The sequence below is a fragment of the Rhodamnia argentea genome, chromosome 5, assembly GCF_020921035.1.
Source record: "Rhodamnia argentea isolate NSW1041297 chromosome 5, ASM2092103v1, whole genome shotgun sequence".
In the NCBI taxonomy this organism is placed as follows: Eukaryota; Viridiplantae; Streptophyta; class Magnoliopsida; order Myrtales; family Myrtaceae; genus Rhodamnia; species Rhodamnia argentea.
This window is the reverse complement of record NC_063154.1, coordinates 16,122,302-16,141,425: the sequence shown is the minus strand read 5'-3', so window position 1 is coordinate 16,141,425 and position 19,124 is coordinate 16,122,302. Positions and strand designations below refer to the sequence as shown.

The 19,124-nt window shown below is 42.9% G+C and overlaps 1 protein-coding gene and 1 long non-coding RNA gene across 2 annotated transcripts; one reads left to right on the top strand and one right to left on the bottom strand.

The window, feature by feature from the left end:
- Positions 1-735: 735 nt before the first annotated feature.
- On the top strand, positions 736-1,705 carry LOC125315038. Its single transcript, XR_007198408.1, has 3 exons — positions 736-1,056; positions 1,366-1,486; positions 1,573-1,705. It is a non-coding gene; the product is annotated as an uncharacterized LOC125315038 (long non-coding RNA).
- Positions 1,706-2,273: 568 nt separating this feature from the next.
- Positions 2,274-6,526, bottom strand: LOC115746603 (heat shock 70 kDa protein, mitochondrial-like). The gene is made up of 6 exons (XM_030682436.2): positions 6,206-6,526; positions 5,367-5,443; positions 5,198-5,276; positions 4,524-5,090; positions 3,817-4,437; positions 2,274-3,289 (listed from the first exon to the last, which is right to left on the bottom strand). Exons 1-6 carry the CDS (start codon positions 6,281-6,283, stop codon positions 2,663-2,665), a joined length of 2,049 nt encoding a protein of 682 aa, XP_030538296.1. The 5' UTR covers positions 6,284-6,526; the 3' UTR covers positions 2,274-2,662.
- Positions 6,527-19,124: the final 12,598 nt, after the last annotated feature.

Sequence of the window (19,124 nt, the reverse complement as noted above, 5' to 3'; positions counted from 1 at the left end):
GTGGTCTGAAAATCCATATTAGGTGATTATGCCTTTATATCATCTAATCAAAAAATGATCCTAAATAGAAAATTCATATACAAGCATGCATACCATGGACTGGTAAGCAGCTGTTTTATAAATTATAGTTAGTTAATCAACTTCTCATTAGCTTGTTTGTATCACTCAAGTTGGTTCAAATTTTACCAAAAGGAAGCGTCTTGTAAAATTTTGTCCTCTCTAAAAAAGGGAATGCTCTAGATTCTTTACAGAAGATAATGCTCATCAATATGCTCCACTAATGAGAGGAGTAAAATTAACTAAATTATTTTTTAATAATATTTTTTTATTTTCCATTTTAGTGAATAGCAATTTATCCTCATTAATATCTTTCGTATATGAGAAATTTCCAATCTCACTGTATATATCCTATCCTATGATTCCTATCTCGATCATATTTAGACTATCAAACACAGCCTAACAGTATTGCCCAACAAATCCACGTTTTCCACAATTAAAAAGAGTTCATGCCAAATGTTTCTTTCTGTAGGTATGATCTCCTCAAGAAATTGCTAATTGCAAATGTACCAATGAAGAGGAACGTAGTCTGGCATCTTATGGCCAGTATTAATTGCTGTACTGGCTAGCATACTCAATATACAAGAACCCCACGTAATTAAAATTCTCCATTATATTATGTATATGTACATAATTGTAGAGAGAGAGAGAGAGAGAGAGAGAGAGAGAGAGAGAGAGAGAGAGGAGGCTTGATTCATCTTTTGGTCATCACTTAGCAACACTCTTTACTTTGTGCATGCTTTTCAGGTGCCTATCTTTGCTTATTTGATGGGGCAAGTTAAAGAGAGATGAGCACAACCCTAGATGTGACCGAGCCTAAGGATTCAAATGTCTCTTCTTTCCTTCTTTCTTCCTCTCCCTTGGTATAAAGAGAACCCTACCCAGATCCACTTAGATCCATCACCACTTGTTGCACTATTTGATTCAGAGATTGTTATCTGCAACTGTGAGGAATCAACATGAACGATCCCAAGTATTCATACCCCTATCCTTCTCAAGGTGTGTCTCGTAATCTATCGTCCCTTGTTTTCATTGCTTCTTACACTAATTCAGTGTTCAACTGGATATGTTGATGGCTGCTCTCATCCTCATCTGCATGTCCTTGCCAACTTTTATCCCCACAGAACTATGCTTCATATGGCAAGAGCCCTTTTCTTGCTATGAGATCCTTGAACAATTTTTTGAGCTACATTCATCAAATCCAGAAACTGTTTAATCAGGGATCAATTGCTGTGTCCAGATTTCGTGTTTGATAAGCTCTTTCTGTAAGCCAAGATTTGCTAATCACCGTCATGTGTTTTGTTATAGCCCCTTACCAGGGGCATCCGGCGATGGTGCCACCGCCATACGTGCCGCCTCAGTATGTCCCTCCACAGTACGCGCCTCCGTCTCCACCTCCACCCACACCTAGCGGCTTTATTGAGGCATGGTGTGTTTTCTGAACATTCTTAATTTTACTTCGTTTTGACCTCTCTTTCCAATCCGAGTTTAAGGAATTCTTTCATCATTGGGCAGCTGTGCATGTCTGTGCTGTTGCTGTATCTTCGAGGAGTGCTGTTGGTCGTGACCCCATTGCGGCAGTGGCCAATCGAAGAGCATAAGAGCAGCACCATTTCAAGCACCCATTTCAATCTACTACTGTTCTATACTATGTCTTCTGGTAATGTGGAGTCTAGCCCCGTAACCAAGCCTTGTCGATTGGCTTCTCCTGCACCCATCCAGATGTGAAATTTAGGCCCGCGAACATGATGGTAGAGGACGAAAAATAAATTCTGATGTCCGGTCGATACAAGTTGACGGAGAACGAAACTGTACTGCGAAATAGCTAATCTTTAATGATCGTGCAAGAGTTGGAATCCATTCATCATCTGGTCAAATCGATCCTTGGCCTGCATTTTTCTACTTAATTCTTTCACCAACCGGATCGGATTTGATAAGGCCAATTCATTTGTCCTCCCGTCACTTAACCACTAAGAGATGCTTTGAACACTTCGAAGTTGCATCAACTTTTATGACGCGCATCCCTCCGTACCAAGTCAATAAATAACTCCAAGATGTCTATGGACTACATCCAAGAAACAAGGTCGTTTTATCGACACATTCAAGTCCCGAAACGCATAATGCAAAATCGCCGAAATTGACGGAAGGAGCTCTCGGGACTTGCACGTCGGTAAGAAAGTGGTCCCACAGCTCAAATGTCATGAGAACGAGAGTGCCCAGAACCTTATCTCGAGCAGACAGGACGTTTTCTATTTACCAGCAAAGGGAGTGAGTTTTAGGGTGGACGCCGATACATGTCACCGGCCGCTAAAAAGCTCTAGGAACACGAAATCACTCCCATTCCCACCTACATATCGAGAAGTGGAACAATAACATTGAGAAGACCATCCCACCAAAGCATATCAAAACGTGGGCAACTCGATGATCTCGGCAGTGAAATGTAGCCAACCTCACTGCCAACTAAAACACCTAAAGATCCATGCTCCAATATCTACAAAGAACTGTGTGAAGTAGAAGATGTCATACTAAAACCAAAAGCCGGTACGGCTACACTGGGAGCTGCTAATCATCTCAGAGAACACCGAAGAGGGTGCACCTCATGTATTTACTTTTTCACCTCTTCATACTCGGCTTCGGGCGCCTGGTCACCGCCCTGAGAGCCGCCAGAGCCAGAACCCCCACCACCAGAACCGCCAGACATGTGCTGTCCAATCTTTGACACAGCCCTATTGGCGGCATCAATCTTCGCTTTAATCTCGTCGACATTGTCCCCATCCACTGCTTTCTTCAAGTCTGCAATTGCATCCTCTATCTCCCGTGCAACTTCGCTGGGTATCTTTTCCCTGTACTCGCCCAAGCTCTTCTCGATGCTGTAGATAGTCGTGTCTGCTGTATTCCTGATATCAATTAAAGCCTTTCTTTCTTTATCCTTCTGGGCATGCATTTCTGCCTCTTTGACCATCTTCTCAATTGCGTCTTCTGAGAGCCCTCCAGAGGAACGGATAGTGATCTGTTGCTCCTTACCAGTAGCTTTATCCTTTGCAGAGACAGTGACGATTCCATTAGCATCAATGTCAAATGTAACTTCAATCTGAGGCATGCCTCGAGGAGCTGGTGGGATTCCCATGAGCTCGAATTCCCCAAGAAGCTTGTTGTCAGATGCCATCTCACGTTCTCCCTGAAGAACCTTGATACCCACCTGCGTCTGATTGTCAGCTGCTGTCGAGAACACCTATATGAACAAAAACAAAATTCTAAAATCAAATACATGTCTCTACTGTGAGTATATGTCTGTTGAAGACATGCAACAGAAACTCCAAAACGAAGCATCCAAATTGCGCAACTTATTTTGCAGTTAAACATGCAGAACTGTAGAAAACCGTCTGAATGTCTATGGTAATCAACTGTTGTATTGGAAAGCTTTTATCTGACCTTCAAATATTAAGTCACATGAACAAGGTCAATATACCACGAAACATCACTGTGCATCCTATATGCAAATGACAAACATCATCATTGCATCTTCCACATTCTTTTTTTGGTTGGAGCAACTTCCATATTGATGTGAAGTTCCCCATACCCATGTGCCAATTCGCATGCATTATCACAATAACATGAGTGTGAGCATAAAGAAGAGACTCATTATGCGACTGCCAGATTCTATGGGGGTTAAAGGAAAAAGCCCTGCTCTAGGAAAGAGAAAAGAGAATATCATATGAGAATTGCCTAAAGAAGGCAATTCCACCACAGAATACTCACCTGACTTTTCTTGGTGGGAATAGTCGTATTCCTGTTGATCAAACGTGTGAAAATACCACCAAGTGTTTCGATACCAAGTGATAAAGGAGTCACATCAAGAAGGAGCAATTCTTTGACATCCCCTCGTAAAATACCGCCCTGAATTGCAGCTCCCATAGCAACAGCTTCATCGGGGTTCACCCCTTTGCTTGGGTTCTTTTTAAATATTTCTGCAACTACTTCTTGTATTTTGGGAACACGAGTCATACCTCCAACAAGCAGAACTTCGTCAATATCCTTGGTGGAAATGCTTGCATCCTTCAAACAGTTTTTACATGGATCCTTAGTCCTCTCAATCAAGTGATTTACCAAACTCTCAAATTTCGATCTAGTTAGTGTAATATTCAAGTGTTTAGCCCCTGAAGCGTCAGCCGTGATAAAAGGCAAGTTAATTTCAGTCTGGGTTGTTGATGAGAGCTCAATCTTAGCTTTTTCAGCAGCTTCACGAAGCCTCTGCAGAGCAAGCTTATCCTTAGAGAGATCAATACCATCATTTCTCTTGAACTCATTCACCAGGTAGTCCAACAGAGCATTGTCAAAATCCTCTCCTCCCAAGAATGTGTCACCATTTGTTGCTTTCACCTACATGAGAAAGTGCTTCAGATCAATTTTCCCTCACTGGGACCCAAAACATAGAATAATACAAAGTGCATCAGACCTGATCATACCTCGAAAACACCATTGGATATCTCCAGAATCGATATATCAAATGTTCCACCCCCAAGATCAAAAACAGCAATTAGACCCTCCTTGTTGTTCATACCATATGAAAGAGCAGCTGCAGTGGGCTCGTTGATGATTCTTTCTACATCAAGTCCTGCGATCCTCCCAGCATCTTTTGTTGCCTGCCTCTGGGCATCATTGAAGTAGGCTGGAACAGTAATAACAGCTTTTGAAACTGACTTCCCCAAATAAGCCTCACCAGTTTCTCTCATCTTCTGAAGGACGAAAGCACCAATTTGACTTGGGGAATATTGCTGCCCATTTGCTTCTACCCATGCATCTCCATTGGGACCTCTTACTATCTTATACGGAACCATCTGCATCTCTTTCTGGGTTATGGGATCATCAAAACGTCTCCCAATCAAGCGCTTGGTGCCAAAAATTGTGTTTGTTGGGTTTGTCACTGCCTGCCGTTTTGCCGGAGTACCAACAAGCAATTCTCCTTTCGGGGTAAACGCAACGACAGACGGAGTGGTTCGAGATCCCTCAGCATTTTCAATAACTTTGGGAGTCTGCATAAATTAGCATTAAGATCAGCAAAACTGCTCCCCAACTCGGAACTATCATAGAGAAGCAAAACCCCAAATGAATAGCACAGTAGAGCATCGGTTCCTCTCACCTTTCCCTCCATGACAGCAACACAGGAGTTGGTAGTGCCCAAGTCAATACCTACCACATCATTCCCGGCAGGTTTTGAACTGTATCAAGGAAAAAACATGCACTGTTATGCATTATGAGTGATAACTAGTAGTTGAGACACAACAAATAACATGAAAAAATCTGTCTACCTAAAAGGTCTGCATAGGCTCGCCCAACTCTGACCTAGATAAGAACCTGGCCACGACAACTTTCCATTGCCAGTCAGCTGCAAAAAATCAGACATCAAAACCAAATTTTCTTAGCCAAAGTTAAGAGAAGATTAATGTGAGGTCCACATTGCAGAATGATGCTAGAACCAAGTCCAGTCTTACCATATCCGTCTTCCAGTTCTCTCTAAAGTTACAAATTCCGCATTCAGTATACCGAGATCATTCACCACAAAGTAATGAAAGCAGAAATGTTCATATGAGATTAATAAGCCTCGGGGAAGAAAGGAACAGAGTGTAATTAACCGATTCTATATGCCTAAATTTATCCTTAACTCATCAAAACTTCCTAAGCTACCACCGCCTAGATATGCAATGGTGTAAGAAAAATCTATTGAGTTTCAACCGACCATGGACTATGGAAGTGAGTTATTGCATATCAACCATAAGAAACTGGCTAAGGCGGTTTCCTGAAATCCATCACTTTTGCTCTAAACAGATTTTCAAATCCCAACCCAAGGGAATACGAAGTGAGCTCAACCAGCTTTAGCAGCAATCATCTCGATAACCACCAAATACTCATCAAGGAAACAGAGATATCATACAAAGTAAAAGAATTTCCACTCTACCCACAGAAATTACAACTGGTCGATCATAAACACCGCCAGAAAACCACAATTCCGCTCGAATCCAAACACTCAGCACACAGAATTCGACGTGATCGAGTCCCATCCAGCTAACGGGAAGCTCAATCAGCACAAGAACCGGGCAGAAACCCGAGAAAAACAGAGCACAAGAAACGGAAAGGCCAAGAGGCGCACCGATTTGCAAGCGGCGGACACGGAAACGGAGGCGACGTCGCGGCGTCGCACCGCGCGGAGGAGCGCTACGGAGGCCATGATCGGGTTCCGTCCGACCAAACGGAGAGCTAAACCAGAGCGAAAGCAACTGAAGACAACGCGAGAGAGCCGAGCCGAGCCGAGCCGAGCCGGTGGGGTAAGTAGACGCGCGAGCTGGAAAGTCGTGGAGGGTTTTGGGTTTAAGAAGGAGAAGGAGAAGAGAGGTGGAGGATCGTTCTAGTTCGTTCGGAGATGAAAGTTCCGGATGCTCGCACACCTGTATGCTTTTTGCGCCATGGATCGAGCTCGAAACGGTAGCCTTCGAGCCTCGAAACGGCGTCGTTTCGGTCCCCCTTCCTTGCCCGGGGGAGGCCCGAAAGCCCGCATCGAGACCCGGAATTGCACTTTCCGGGCCTCTTTACGAGTCGGGCCTGCTTTCGGGCTTCGAAGCCTGTTTTAGTTTTAGCGCTTAAATTCGGTTGGCATTTACTTTTCCCAACACTTTTTTAAGTTTTTCTAGCTTGCATTTCGATTTTCTCTTCTTCCTTTTTTGGGGTCGAATTCAATTTTCTCTTAGAAAATGCGTTTTCGAGCATGCTTTTGCTCTCGGGAGCCGGCACACGCCTTCGACCCGAGAAAACATAGAATCGCACGGCCTTTCGTAACTGTTTCGAGGCTTGAGCACTATGCAAAGAGCTAGGACTAGGATGTGAACTCGAGTTTTGCACACCCGATCGCCTGCGGTCGGAATCGCTCTCTTAAAGGTGTGTTTGTTGCCGCCAAAGTGAGAGGAAGATGGTGTCCTTTTCGTTTCGTGGAAGGAGGAAATCATTTTTTCCCGGGTTCACCGAGAAGAAAGACTCCATCCTCGTCTGGTTCCACAACATTGAATCCTCAATTGGATCCCCATTTCATGTGATTTCATTCCTCGGAACGAGATTCCTTCTCGATTGTTTTGGCTGCGAAATGCGGCGAGCTTAAGTTCTCACGCTACCCAATTCGGAATCTCGAAGGATTTAACAACTTTGAAGTTATTATCATCCTGCTCATCTTGGCGCTCTTTTCACCATTAAAGTTTGTGCGACTCCAGACATCCCAACATGACTTCTTTTTTTTTTTTTGGGTTCAAAATCCTTGCATCATAAGTACAACTCGAATCTTCTTTTTGTTCCGGAATCAGTAGTGTTTGTGTGATTTAAGGAATGTAGGTAGCACTTTGAGGAGTTGTCACGTGTATGATTTGAGCATAACTACTACTAAACCCCGTTTTTTCATAAAATCTAAACTCCACACCTATGCAAGGTGGGAATCGGATCCCCTAACATTGCTTACAATGTTAGGGGTGACATGATCTATCCGGACCATCCAAATGAAAAATAGACGATCTAGATTGATCCATATTACTTTCTTTTAAAATTTTAAAATTTCCTTGTAAGGTGACGCAAGTTTCATCTTCTTTGGGGTCGCGTGACTCTTTGGTGACTACCATCTTCAATTGAACTGTCCATCTTTCCTTTCAATACTAAACATCATTTCCTCGGTCAAATTGCCTTTAATATGAACTCCATCCACGTGATAATAGAAAAGCAAGTTGAGCGTCGTATGACTATATCTTACATATTGATAGATGCCAAATGAAATTCGACGTCGAGAAATACCTCTTATTTTCTTGGTTGCAATCAAAAGAAGCAGAGATTAGTGAACCTTTCTCCACAAATACGTGCTAATCGATTACAAAATCCTAAAATATTCGGAAATTCGGAGTATATTAGAAATTCGCTTATAGTTTTTTCTTAACTCACTTATAGTTTAAGAAGGGGAAAAGTACAAAAAAAAAAAAAAAAAAGTTATAAACCTATTGAGTTAATATTAAATCAGTCATAAATTTTTTAATTGGATCAATTTCGTTGTAAACCCTTTTGCATTGATATCACTTCAGTCCATCCGGTCAATTTCGAAAGGGAATCGTTCACGTGGACGTTGGCGGTCTCATGTAGGACGACCGGCGCCGACGTTAATATTTCTTTATAATATTTCTTAAATGAATTTTAATTAATTCTTCCTTTTCTTTTCTAAACTTTGGCTTTGGCCGGCGTGGGTCGCCGGCAATCCTCGCCCGGGGGCCATCACATCCTCGCTGGTCACGGGGCGAGGTTTAAATTTAAAAAAAATGAAAGTAACTTTTTAAAAACTATATATTATTAAAAACATGTCAACGTCGGTGCCGGCCATCCTACATGGCACCACCGGCGTCCAATAAGGTGAATTGACACCAATACAATAGGTTTATGACTTTTTTAGTACTTTCCCATTCAAGAAGCAATTCAAAATTACTTATTGTTCGCATCGTATCACCGAAGAGCTGCTTCTTTAGATAAAAGAGGAAACTAGATCTCTCATCCCTCGGCTCCTCTTTGTCATACGATGTGAGGAACGTATCTGAGGAAATCCCACCAGGTAAGAAGTTTCCCTCTTTCATATACGATTGATGGATGTCTGCATACCAAGTAGAGTTCCCGGTTTCCTATATATGTTCATGTTTATTTCCCCGTGGAGTCATCAAGTTGGAAGCGGTAACTAGACATCACCGAAGAAGCCGAGAAACGAAAACCATGGATCCTCTGCAACCGTGGCAGAATCTGTGGAGGGGCGATCGCGAAGCCGACCGACTCGCGACATTTGCATTAACGGTAGCTTGTGCTGTTAGTTGCGTCTTGGTCTTGTTGTCCGCAGCCGGGGTCCTCATTGGGCTTCTTCTCACCGACCCCGAGATCTTCCCGGCTACCTCGCCGGCGGTGCGCGTGGCCTCTCTTTCTCTCTCTCTTTCCTCCGTGCCAGCGCTGTCACCGTCGCCGCCGTCCCCATCTGTCATCAGCGGGAATTGGAGCACCGCTCTCTTGGTGAGGAACCGTAGCCGGTGGCGTAAGCTAGGCTGGGACCACGCCCGGGTCATGCTTTTCTACAGAGACGAGTTCGTGGCGGGGACGTCCGTGGAGAGGTTCGGCGTGGCTCCGAAAGGGGAAGGGACTACGGAGACGGGCTCGGCGGCGTTCTCCCGCGACGTCGGGGAACGGGCGGCTCGGGCCATGGGATGGGACGGGGGAGACGGCGGAGTGATGGAGTTGGAAGTGAGATTGCTTCATCGCCACGACGGATGGCGTTATTGGTCGGGTTGGTATAAGTTTGACCGCCGTGGTCCGAAGGTGGGGTTCTCGAGGCAAAACCAGAGCCAAGTAGGTTCGCTCTTGAGTGGCTCGCCACACAAGTGCAAATAGGTTTCCAAGGCCACCGGCCAGATTGTTTATTTTTTATTTTCCTGTTCGGTGCTTTTCATGTTTTGAATATGAATACGATTAATTCTATCATTACAATAATTTGTTTATGTAAGAAAGAATTTATGCTAATTTTGTGATTACATATTTTTCTATTCATTTAGTGCTAGGGCTTTTGTTGTCCTTATCTTTATACGCGCGACCTTCGGCGTGGTTTAAAACCACGCGGGACAATTGGGATTAAGTTTGATATGATCTTGAATGATCACACTAGCGTAGTCAAAAGAAGGGAAGATTAACGAACCTTTCTCGGTAAAATCCTAAAATAATAGGAAATTATCCGAGTATCGTTCACTATTTGCGAGAGATCAATACCCACTAATTTAAAAGTTGAAGTTACATGTTATCACTTAGATTTGCTTCTTGCGGTAACTATTATCACCGAATAGAGCGAGGAGCGAAAAAACCATGGAAGCTCGGCCACAGCAAGGTCGCGATCTCGAATCCAACCGAGAAGCAGAAAGAAGAGCGGTAGGCATCTGTGTCGGAGAAGCCGAAAGAAGAAAATTTCGCCGTCTTGTTGGTCGCATGAGCCTCTTTCTGCTCGCCTCCACACTTCTCATCATGCTCTATCTTTTCGATTGGTCCTTCCAAGGTTATTCGCAGACGGAACACGTGGCCTCCCTTTCCCTCTCTCTTTCCTCCGTGCCATTGCGGTCGGTCGTCGGCGGGAACTGGAGCGTCGCTCTACCGGTGAAGAACAATATGCGGTGGCATCCGCTAAGCTGGGACCACGCCTAGGTCTCGCTTTTCTATGGCAACGAGTTTGTGGCGGGGTCATTTCCGGGGAGGTTCGGGGTGGCTCCGAGAGGGAGGGGAGTCTCGGAGACCGCGGGCACGGCCGGGTTCTCTTGCAACGTCGAGGAAGACGACGGAGTGATGGAATTGGAAGTGATGTTGCTTAGTCACCGTGAAGGCTTGCGCTATTAGTTGGGTTGGGATAGTTTCGATTGCCGTCGCTTGAAGCGACTATTCATGCACCTAAACCCAAACTATCAATGAATTTGAGTTCGAGATTATCTCGAACGACCACGTTAATGCGGTCCTGGCCCCCCAATGAATGAAACGTGGCGAGGAGGGTCCCACTGGATAGATCCGGGAACTCACTTTCTTTCTCTAATATTTTGAGATTTGGATCTCTATGTTGGATTCGAAATTTGGAAAGTAATCACTTCCTATCTTGAGTATTGAAATTACTTTAGACCACGAACGGATGAGGTGAGATAAAATAGTTGGTATAACTTGGAAGAGTTCACAGAGATTAGAAAATGCAGGTCAAGAATTGGATTTTGAGTGGGTAAACAGAGTTTTCCAACACTTGTCCACCGAGTGTGTTGTGTCTTTCCTTCTCTCTCGTATCCATGGTTTCTAAACTATTGTGCGGCACGATTTCGTTCTTCATCCATTAGTATCAATTTTGAAATTCTCTCTGCGTTACGTACCATGATGATCGCGGGCCTAAATTTCACGTCCGGAAGTGTACATGAGAAGCGGCCGACATGGCTTAGTTATAGGGTAGACCTGTCAAACAAGGTAGGTCGGATTGGTTTTCAATCATGTCATAAATGGTCCGATCTAAATGGACATATTTAGCCTGTTTATGACCTCCAATACAAATCTAATAACCCATACTCAACCCATACTCAACCCGACTCATATTTATAAAAAACTTCCATGGTTAATCCAATTTAGGAAAACCATACCCAAACTGAAGTGAGAGAGCCCAGTGAGTAATGCGCGAGATTGAGTGATGGCAAGAATAATGAAGAGAGAATCATAGAAGTGGATTGGGTCTAAGTAAGTTGTAAACCATTTACGACCCATCATATAAGGGTTAGGAAATGGGTTTATGACCCCTTTTGATAGATCTATTACAGGTCTAGATTACATAATAGCATAGTAATAAGACAATAGTATAGATGAAATGGGTGTTTGACATGATGCTGCACTTGTGCTCGCCGATCGGCCACCGATGCAATGGGATCGCAAACGGCAATAGCACTCCTCCAAGATACAGGAACATATGGAGCTGCAAGGCCGCCCGATGATGAAAAATAGAGAAAAAAAATAGTGTCAAATCTTGAATAGGATGAATCTTAATGGTTTTAGTTCTCTACTCTATACCATTTGGGCGCTTGGTGTTAGAAATTAAGCCAAATTCATGAATAGTTGTTGATTCAATGTACATGAAGATTCATGATTGTCGATCAACATACGCATGTTCGTTCAAAGATAAAAACAGAGGATTGAAGAAGTGTTTTAGTACTGAAAAAGAAAAGGAAGATACGTATGTGCAGCCAACAAGGAAATCTTCAACTATTTGATTTCTCAATCTCAAATTTAAAGTCTAAACAAACTGAAAGTGAGAGAATCATGGATCAAAATCCCAACAACATATCTAACTACTTCCTAAAGACTAGGACAATGTGATTTTATTAACTGAAACAAACTAAAGAAAAAAAGAAACGTATTCAAAGAACACGTGCAAGATCAAGCAATTTTATAACACTCCTCCTTGCTTTAGGTGCTGCAAATCCCGAGCTTCTCCCTTAGATCTTCAAATTTGCTTACAGCGCAATGGCTTCGTGAAAATATCTCGCTAACCGATTTTCGACTTGCAATAAACAAGTGCAATTTCGCCTTCTTTCGCACTTCCCTTAGAAAGAAAAACTTGATTTTGAAATGCTTAGTCTTCCCATGAAAGACTGGATTCCGAGAAATTGCAATTGCTTCCTCGATTATCAACAAGAATTTCCGTGTTGTTCCACTGCTTCAAGTGCAAATCACATAAAATTTTTCTTAGCCAAATTGCTCGATTAAGCTGCTGCTTTGTGGTCGCTATGAACTCGGCCTGCTTGTGGATCGTGCTACAACTTCTTGCTTCTTAGAGCACCATGAGAAAATTCCTGAACCAAGACTAAAACAATAACCAGAGGTACTTTTCATATCATCCATAGAACCTCCCCAATCACCGTCAGAAAATCCCAATAGCTTGAAATCTTGGCTTTTCTTAAACTTCACACCAAAATCAATTGTTCCTTTAATATATCTCACCACTCTTTTTGCTACTCTTAAGTGCATTTCAAGTAGCACAATGCATAAAACGAGATAAGAGACTTACGAGAAAATAAAATGTCCGGGTCTTGATGTTTGTGAGGTACATTAGACAACCAATCGGACTTCGAAAGTAACCCTCTTCAACTCATCGGTCCCGTCCTCTTTGCTTTCTCAAGCTCTCCTTTTGATTCATTGGAGTGGCCATTGCCTTACAATCCTCCATATGAAACTTCTTGAGAATTTCCTTGGCATACTTCTTTTGACAGATGAAAACTTCATCTTCCAACCGCTTAATCTCCATTCCCGGAAAGTATGTCATTAGTCCAAGGTCTGTCATTTCAAATATCTGCATCATTTCTCTTTTGAACTCTTCAACAAGCTTGGCATTACCACCTATGATTAAGAGATCATCAACATAAAGAGAGACTATGAGCAGATCATCTCCCTTATGTTTCACATAAAGAGTAGCCTCTGACATGCTTTTTTCGAATCCGAGGCTTGAGAGATGCTCATCTATCTTGCTATACCATGCTCTAGGTGCTTGTTTCAAGCCGTATAAAGCCTTCTTGAGCAAGTAGACCTTCTCCTCTTCACCTTTTTCCACGAATCCCTCGGGCTGTTCAATATAGATCTCCTCCCGCAAAATACCATTCAAGAATGCAGATTTTACATCTAGTTGAAACACCTTCCAACCCTTTTGAGCTGCAATTGCTAACAAGAGTCTTATGGTGTCCAATCTAGCCACGGGTGCAAAGGTGTCCGAATAATCAACACCAAAAATCTGTGTATACCCCTTAACTACAAGTCTAGCCTTGTACTTGTTGATGGAACCATCTGCATTTGTCGCGACCCTCGATCGGATGAGAGTAAGAGGGCTAATGGGTCGCCCTTCCGGCCCGATTGCGTGTGGATCTTCGGACGCGGGCCTCTCCCAATGCCCATTACCCAAATCGCGACGGAGGATAAAAATCGTGGTCGACCTTTCGGTGCGGTCTAGTGGCATGTGCTACGTGTGCATGCCTCGGAGTCGCCACCAATCATTTCGTGGAAGGTACGATTGGAAACCTTATCGAATAGTCGAGAGTTTCTATTCGATTCTGCGAGAACCAGAGAAGTGGGTTCGGGGACTTAGTTACGCCAACTATCAGAGTTGACGCCCTTTCGGTACCTAAGTTGAATGAATTTTCTAACCTCGGATTTCATGCGGACGAGTGGGGTACGAATCCTAAATCTAGGAGTTCATGCGGATGGGAGTGACTATTCTTGCAATCACAATCAATCAAAGTAAGTGCGCAAATCAAGAAATTCATAACATGCGGATAAAGCACATCAAATCGGCATGGCATTCCTAGTATAGCTCTATCGGCTTAGGGAAGGGGTCTTCAAAGCATAGGAGGGGATCGGGAGTGATTTGGAAGCGATTTGCCCATGAGGGGCAAAATCGTAATTTTGAGAAATTTTGGGGACGATTTGCCAAAAGGGGGCAAAATCGTCATTTCAGAAATAATCGGGAGTGAGAAATGTCAAAAATAGGATTGGCCACCTAAACCGACCCATTTCCTAATTTCCGACATTTATTTGGAATTTTCCGAATTTTTTTATGAAATTTTTTGAGACAATTTTCCCTTGAGAGGTAAAATCGTCATTTTCTCAAAGGAATGAAATATGAAAATTCCAAACAGAATGAGTAGCCACCTAACTGACTCATCTCATAATTCTGGCAATTTTTGCAAATTTCAGAAATCTTCTGGAAACAAATTACCCATAAAGGGTAAAAATGTCATTTTGGAAAGATCGGGAAAAGAAATCTCAAAAATAGGATTGACCAGTTGATTGTGGCCATTCCTCAATTTTTGAGAATTTCTGGAATTTTTTAGGAATTTTCTACGATTTTTCCTAATTTTTTTGGATTTTTCTATGATTTTTTCGAATTTTTTTATTTTTTTTAAATTAATAATTGGACCGGGTCAACCCGGTCAACGGACCGGGTCAGCCCGGTCCACGAACCGGTCAGCCCGGTCCGAACCCACGCCCGGACCGGCTTCCTCCAAAACGGCGTCGTTCCCAAGATTTTCATTCGAATTTTCAATAATTCCCGCCTAAAATGAAATGTGTGTCTCAGATTGCGCCACGTGGCACACTATGGACGCTTCGATCTGGAGTCAAATCTAGGGTCAGAGATTGGCCACGTGGCTAATCCACAACCCTCTGATCACTTGATCAGATCTACGGTCAAGATCTGACGACGTGGCTAATCCACGGCCATTTGATCCTTAGATCAGATCTACGGTTGAGATCTGACGACGTGGCTAGTCCACAACCGTCCGATCGAAAGTATTATTTTTATTCGAAAAATGATTTTTTTATATTGTTTATTTATTATCCGAAATTCAGAGATTGATCCAACGATCAGAATAGTGACACGCGGCCAAACCTGGGCCGCGCGATCACAAAACATTTTTTTTTTTTCAAAAATGAAATATTTTTGAAAAATGATTTTTTATTTTCGGAAAATCCGAGATCTCGACACGTGGCCTATTTTGGGCCGTCGGATCAAGGTTTTTTTTTTGTTTTTCTGTTATAACCGCCGGCTGACGTGGCTGCCACGTGTTCGCCACGTCAGCGCCACGTCGTCGCCACGTCAGCGCGTTGACCCGCTGACCGCCACGTCAGCTCGTCTCCTACCTCTAGACTCCGACGAGATGGACGGCCGACGGCTTCCCGGTACGATCCAACGGTGAAATCTCTCCCGATTTGGGCGATCTAGGTATCGACGGAATCGTCTCGACGTCATCTATAACATATCCGAAAATCAGCGCGATCTAACGGTGGGAACTATCCTAAAAGAGGCCAAACAGGTCCGGCCAGAATGCACTTTTCCGGCGAGAACAACAAACCAGCTATCTCTACACTAAACCGTGCATTTAATCCACCTATCCGCATACATGAAGGACAGGAAGACTTACCTGAAGACCGACTATCTTTGGTTTTGAGTATATCAAGCTCACGAGCTTTAGAGAGTTCTTTGGGTTTGAGATCAACTCCGCGGTTTTCATGCAATGATGACACAAAAGAGGCATGGAAGGGAGATCAGAAGTGTACTAGGAGGAGTTTAGACTCAAGAATGTGAAGAATCACCTTCACATCTTCACGATACCATTGACGAAGTTCAAAGCATATCGAAGTGAGGCGTACCTTTTTCGGAAATGTCAACGGACGTAGGTAGGTCTGACGCGTTCTCCTGGATGAAACGGAGCTAATGAGAGTAGTAGCGCCGCTCCGCCTCGCCTGATACGCCGGGGATCCGAGTTTGAAGTTCTCGGATGCGAAGCTCCAATGGCCGCCCAAAAACTCTTCTCTCTCCTCCCTCTCCCTCTCCTCTCTCTTTTTCTCTCTCTAATCTCCCTCTAAATCCCTCTCCCCCTGATCTCGTTCTTGTTCCTTCCTCAGTCTGTTTTTTGTTCCCCCTCTTTTTGTTGGAGATGCTAACTGAATCCCCTCCCCTTCTGAGCACTCCATGGTCGAAGTTGTTATATTCCTGCTCTTCATCCAAATTGTCGCGCGTTGAAGCTTCTGGCCCATCCTCGTGCACGCCCGCCGTCACGTGCGAAGTGATCCGTCGGCCTCGAGTTTCCACGGGCAACGCCGTCCACTTGCTTTGGCGACTTGTCATCATCAAATGGGTCTTTGCTTTGGCCATTTTTTTTTGCTGCGATCCGTGCGTAAAGAGCCAGAGAACGGAGCTGGTGTGCCCAATGGAAAGAGAAACATGGTTCTGGGCGTGCACCTGGTCAATTAGTTGACTTGGCCCTTCATTTCATTCATTCATTTTCATTTCATTTTTTTTTTATGTGTAGGCCCTAATTCAACATCAATGTGACCCCTTTTCCGTGAAATTGAACCTCAACACTAGTCTCTAGAACAAGAACATTATCTAAAAATGATAAGTTCGTGTCCGATTGGTTTGGTTTTATGCAAAAATCCTCAATTTTCAAGATTTATTGAATGTAAAATGTGTTCAATTAGGGTTCTTAACAATCGATTCGTGTCAATCTGACCTCACCAATGTGCTTAGAATGCTGAAAAACTTGTGGGTCAATGTTCATTTCTGCATGGGTTCGGTTTTACAATCGCCAATTTGACCTTGATTGAAAATCGCGGATTATATCGGAAATGCAATAGGTCCAATTTGTAACCTGCTCAAAAATTGAAATTTAGTGAACCAAAATGCAATTAAAGGTGTAGGAATCAAATGTCATAACTGACTCAAAGTAAGAAAAACAATAGAAAGACCTCAAATGATTTTTGTTGCTCAATTTAGGTCCACATTTGTAAAGACTCATGTGACCCGAACTTGAATTTTTTTCAATTTTTAAATGGCCAAAATGAAGAGGGAATTAAAGGAAAAATATTGGATATTTTCCCATATTTTTTAGGCCGAAAATGCTATTTTTTTGTGAATTTTGGGTATTTTTCTAATATACCAAAAATATCAAAAATTGTGAAAAATACCGAAAATTATTTTTTGTTCAAAAATGGATCCTTAAGCTTGGCCAAGGCTTCCAAAAATTGATTTTTCAATTTTATGAATTTTTATGGATTTTTGAAAATTTTTCTAAAGAAAAACTGATTAAAAATCGAGTGTCAACACATTTAACTTGGTTTTGAACACCCACTTTACTCCAATAACCTTTCTATCCTTCGGTTTGTCAACAAGCTCCCACGTTTTGTTTTTTCTTATCATTGACAACTCCTCTTCCATTTCCTTCTTCCAGTTCTGGTCTTTAATAGCTTCTTCATACCCTGCAGGTTCACAAATGGCCACATTGCATCTCTGATAGCTATCAGAGAGCAGTCTTGTTCCATGGATTGGTGGATCATCTTCCAACTCTTCTTGCCATAGTTCTGTTGCTTGCTCTTCTATTGTTTGGAAGGGAAGACTTGATTTCTGCTTGCTCGTGGATGCTTCTTGTGTCTGTTTCCAGTTCCACTTCTCATCTTCATTAAAGAACACATCTCTACTGACAATTATCTTCCCCGTTTGAGGTTGATACACCTTGTAGGCCTTGGAGGAAGAACTGTAACCCACGAAGATGCCCGGTTCTGACTTCTTGTCAAGTTTATCACGCTTGACCTGTGGAACGTGAGAGAAACACATACAACCAAACACTCTAAGGAAATTGAGTGAAGGTTTATAGCCATACCATGCCTCGAATGGAGTTTTGTCCTCTAATGCCTTGGTAGGCAATTTGTTCTGCAAGAAAACCGTAGTACTTTCTGCCTCAGCCCAGAAATTCTTTGGTAGCTCCTTTTCATGAAGCATGCATCGAGTCATTTCCATTATGTATCTGTTTCTCTGCTCACTGACTCCATTCTGCTATGGAGTGTAGGGAGCAGTGAGTTGGTGCTCGATGCCTGATTCTTCACAGAACATGCAGAACTGCTCTGAAGTATACTCCCTTCCATTGTCAGACCTAATGCATTGAATGTTGCTACCACTCTGCTTCTCCACCATTTTCTTGAACTTCCAGAACGTGCCAACCACTTTTGATTTATTCTTCATGAAAAAAAATCCAACACATTCTACTAAAATCATCTATGAAAATAACGTAGTACCGACTACCTGCGAGTGATTGAGTTCTTTGAGGACCAGCAACAACTGTGTGGATTAGTTGCAACTTGTGAGAGGCTCTCCAAGTTGACTTAGGAAATGGATTTCTATTTTGTTTACCGAATTGACAGGCATGACAATTCGGTAAATGGTCTGCAAAGATTGGTAAACCATTTGACAGCTCCTTTTTCTTCATCAGCAACATTCTTGAAAGGTGACAATGGCCTAGTCTCTTGTGCCAGGTCTCAGTCACATTCTCCTCTGTGGAATAAGTAGCTTGTACCTCCTTGGTTGGTTCAAATGAGAAGCTCTTGCATCTCATTTTTTCTTTGACGATTTCATTTCCATTTGCATCTTGAATGAGGCAAAGTTTATCTTCAAAGAACACCTTGAATCCTTTTTCAATGAGCTGACCAACACTCAACAAATTTTGGTCGATATCAGGTACAAAGAGAACATCTGAAATTGACTTTGTACTTGAATTTGTTGAGATAGCAATGGTTCCCTTTCCCTTCACCGGAATATAGTCACCATTTCCTATTCTGACTTTTGTGATTGCCGTGGGCTTCAATTCTTTGAAAAGACTTCGATCATGAGTCATGTGGTTTGTGCAACCACTATCTATCAGCCAACTCACATTTGATTCTCTGCTTGAGAAGCAAGTGGCTACAAATAATTTATCTTCCTCTTCTTGGTCTGCAACTTGAGCATCTTCTTCCTGCATATCACTGCCTCGTGTCCGAGCTGATTGCATTTGGAACATTTGGCGTCAGGTCTCCTCCAACATTTGAATGGAGGGTGACCTTTCTTCCCACAGTGATGGCAAGGAGGGTATTTACCCTTAAAATTTCCATTTCTGCTTTTGTTGCTACTCGAAGTAGGAAAAACCGAATTTCCCTCT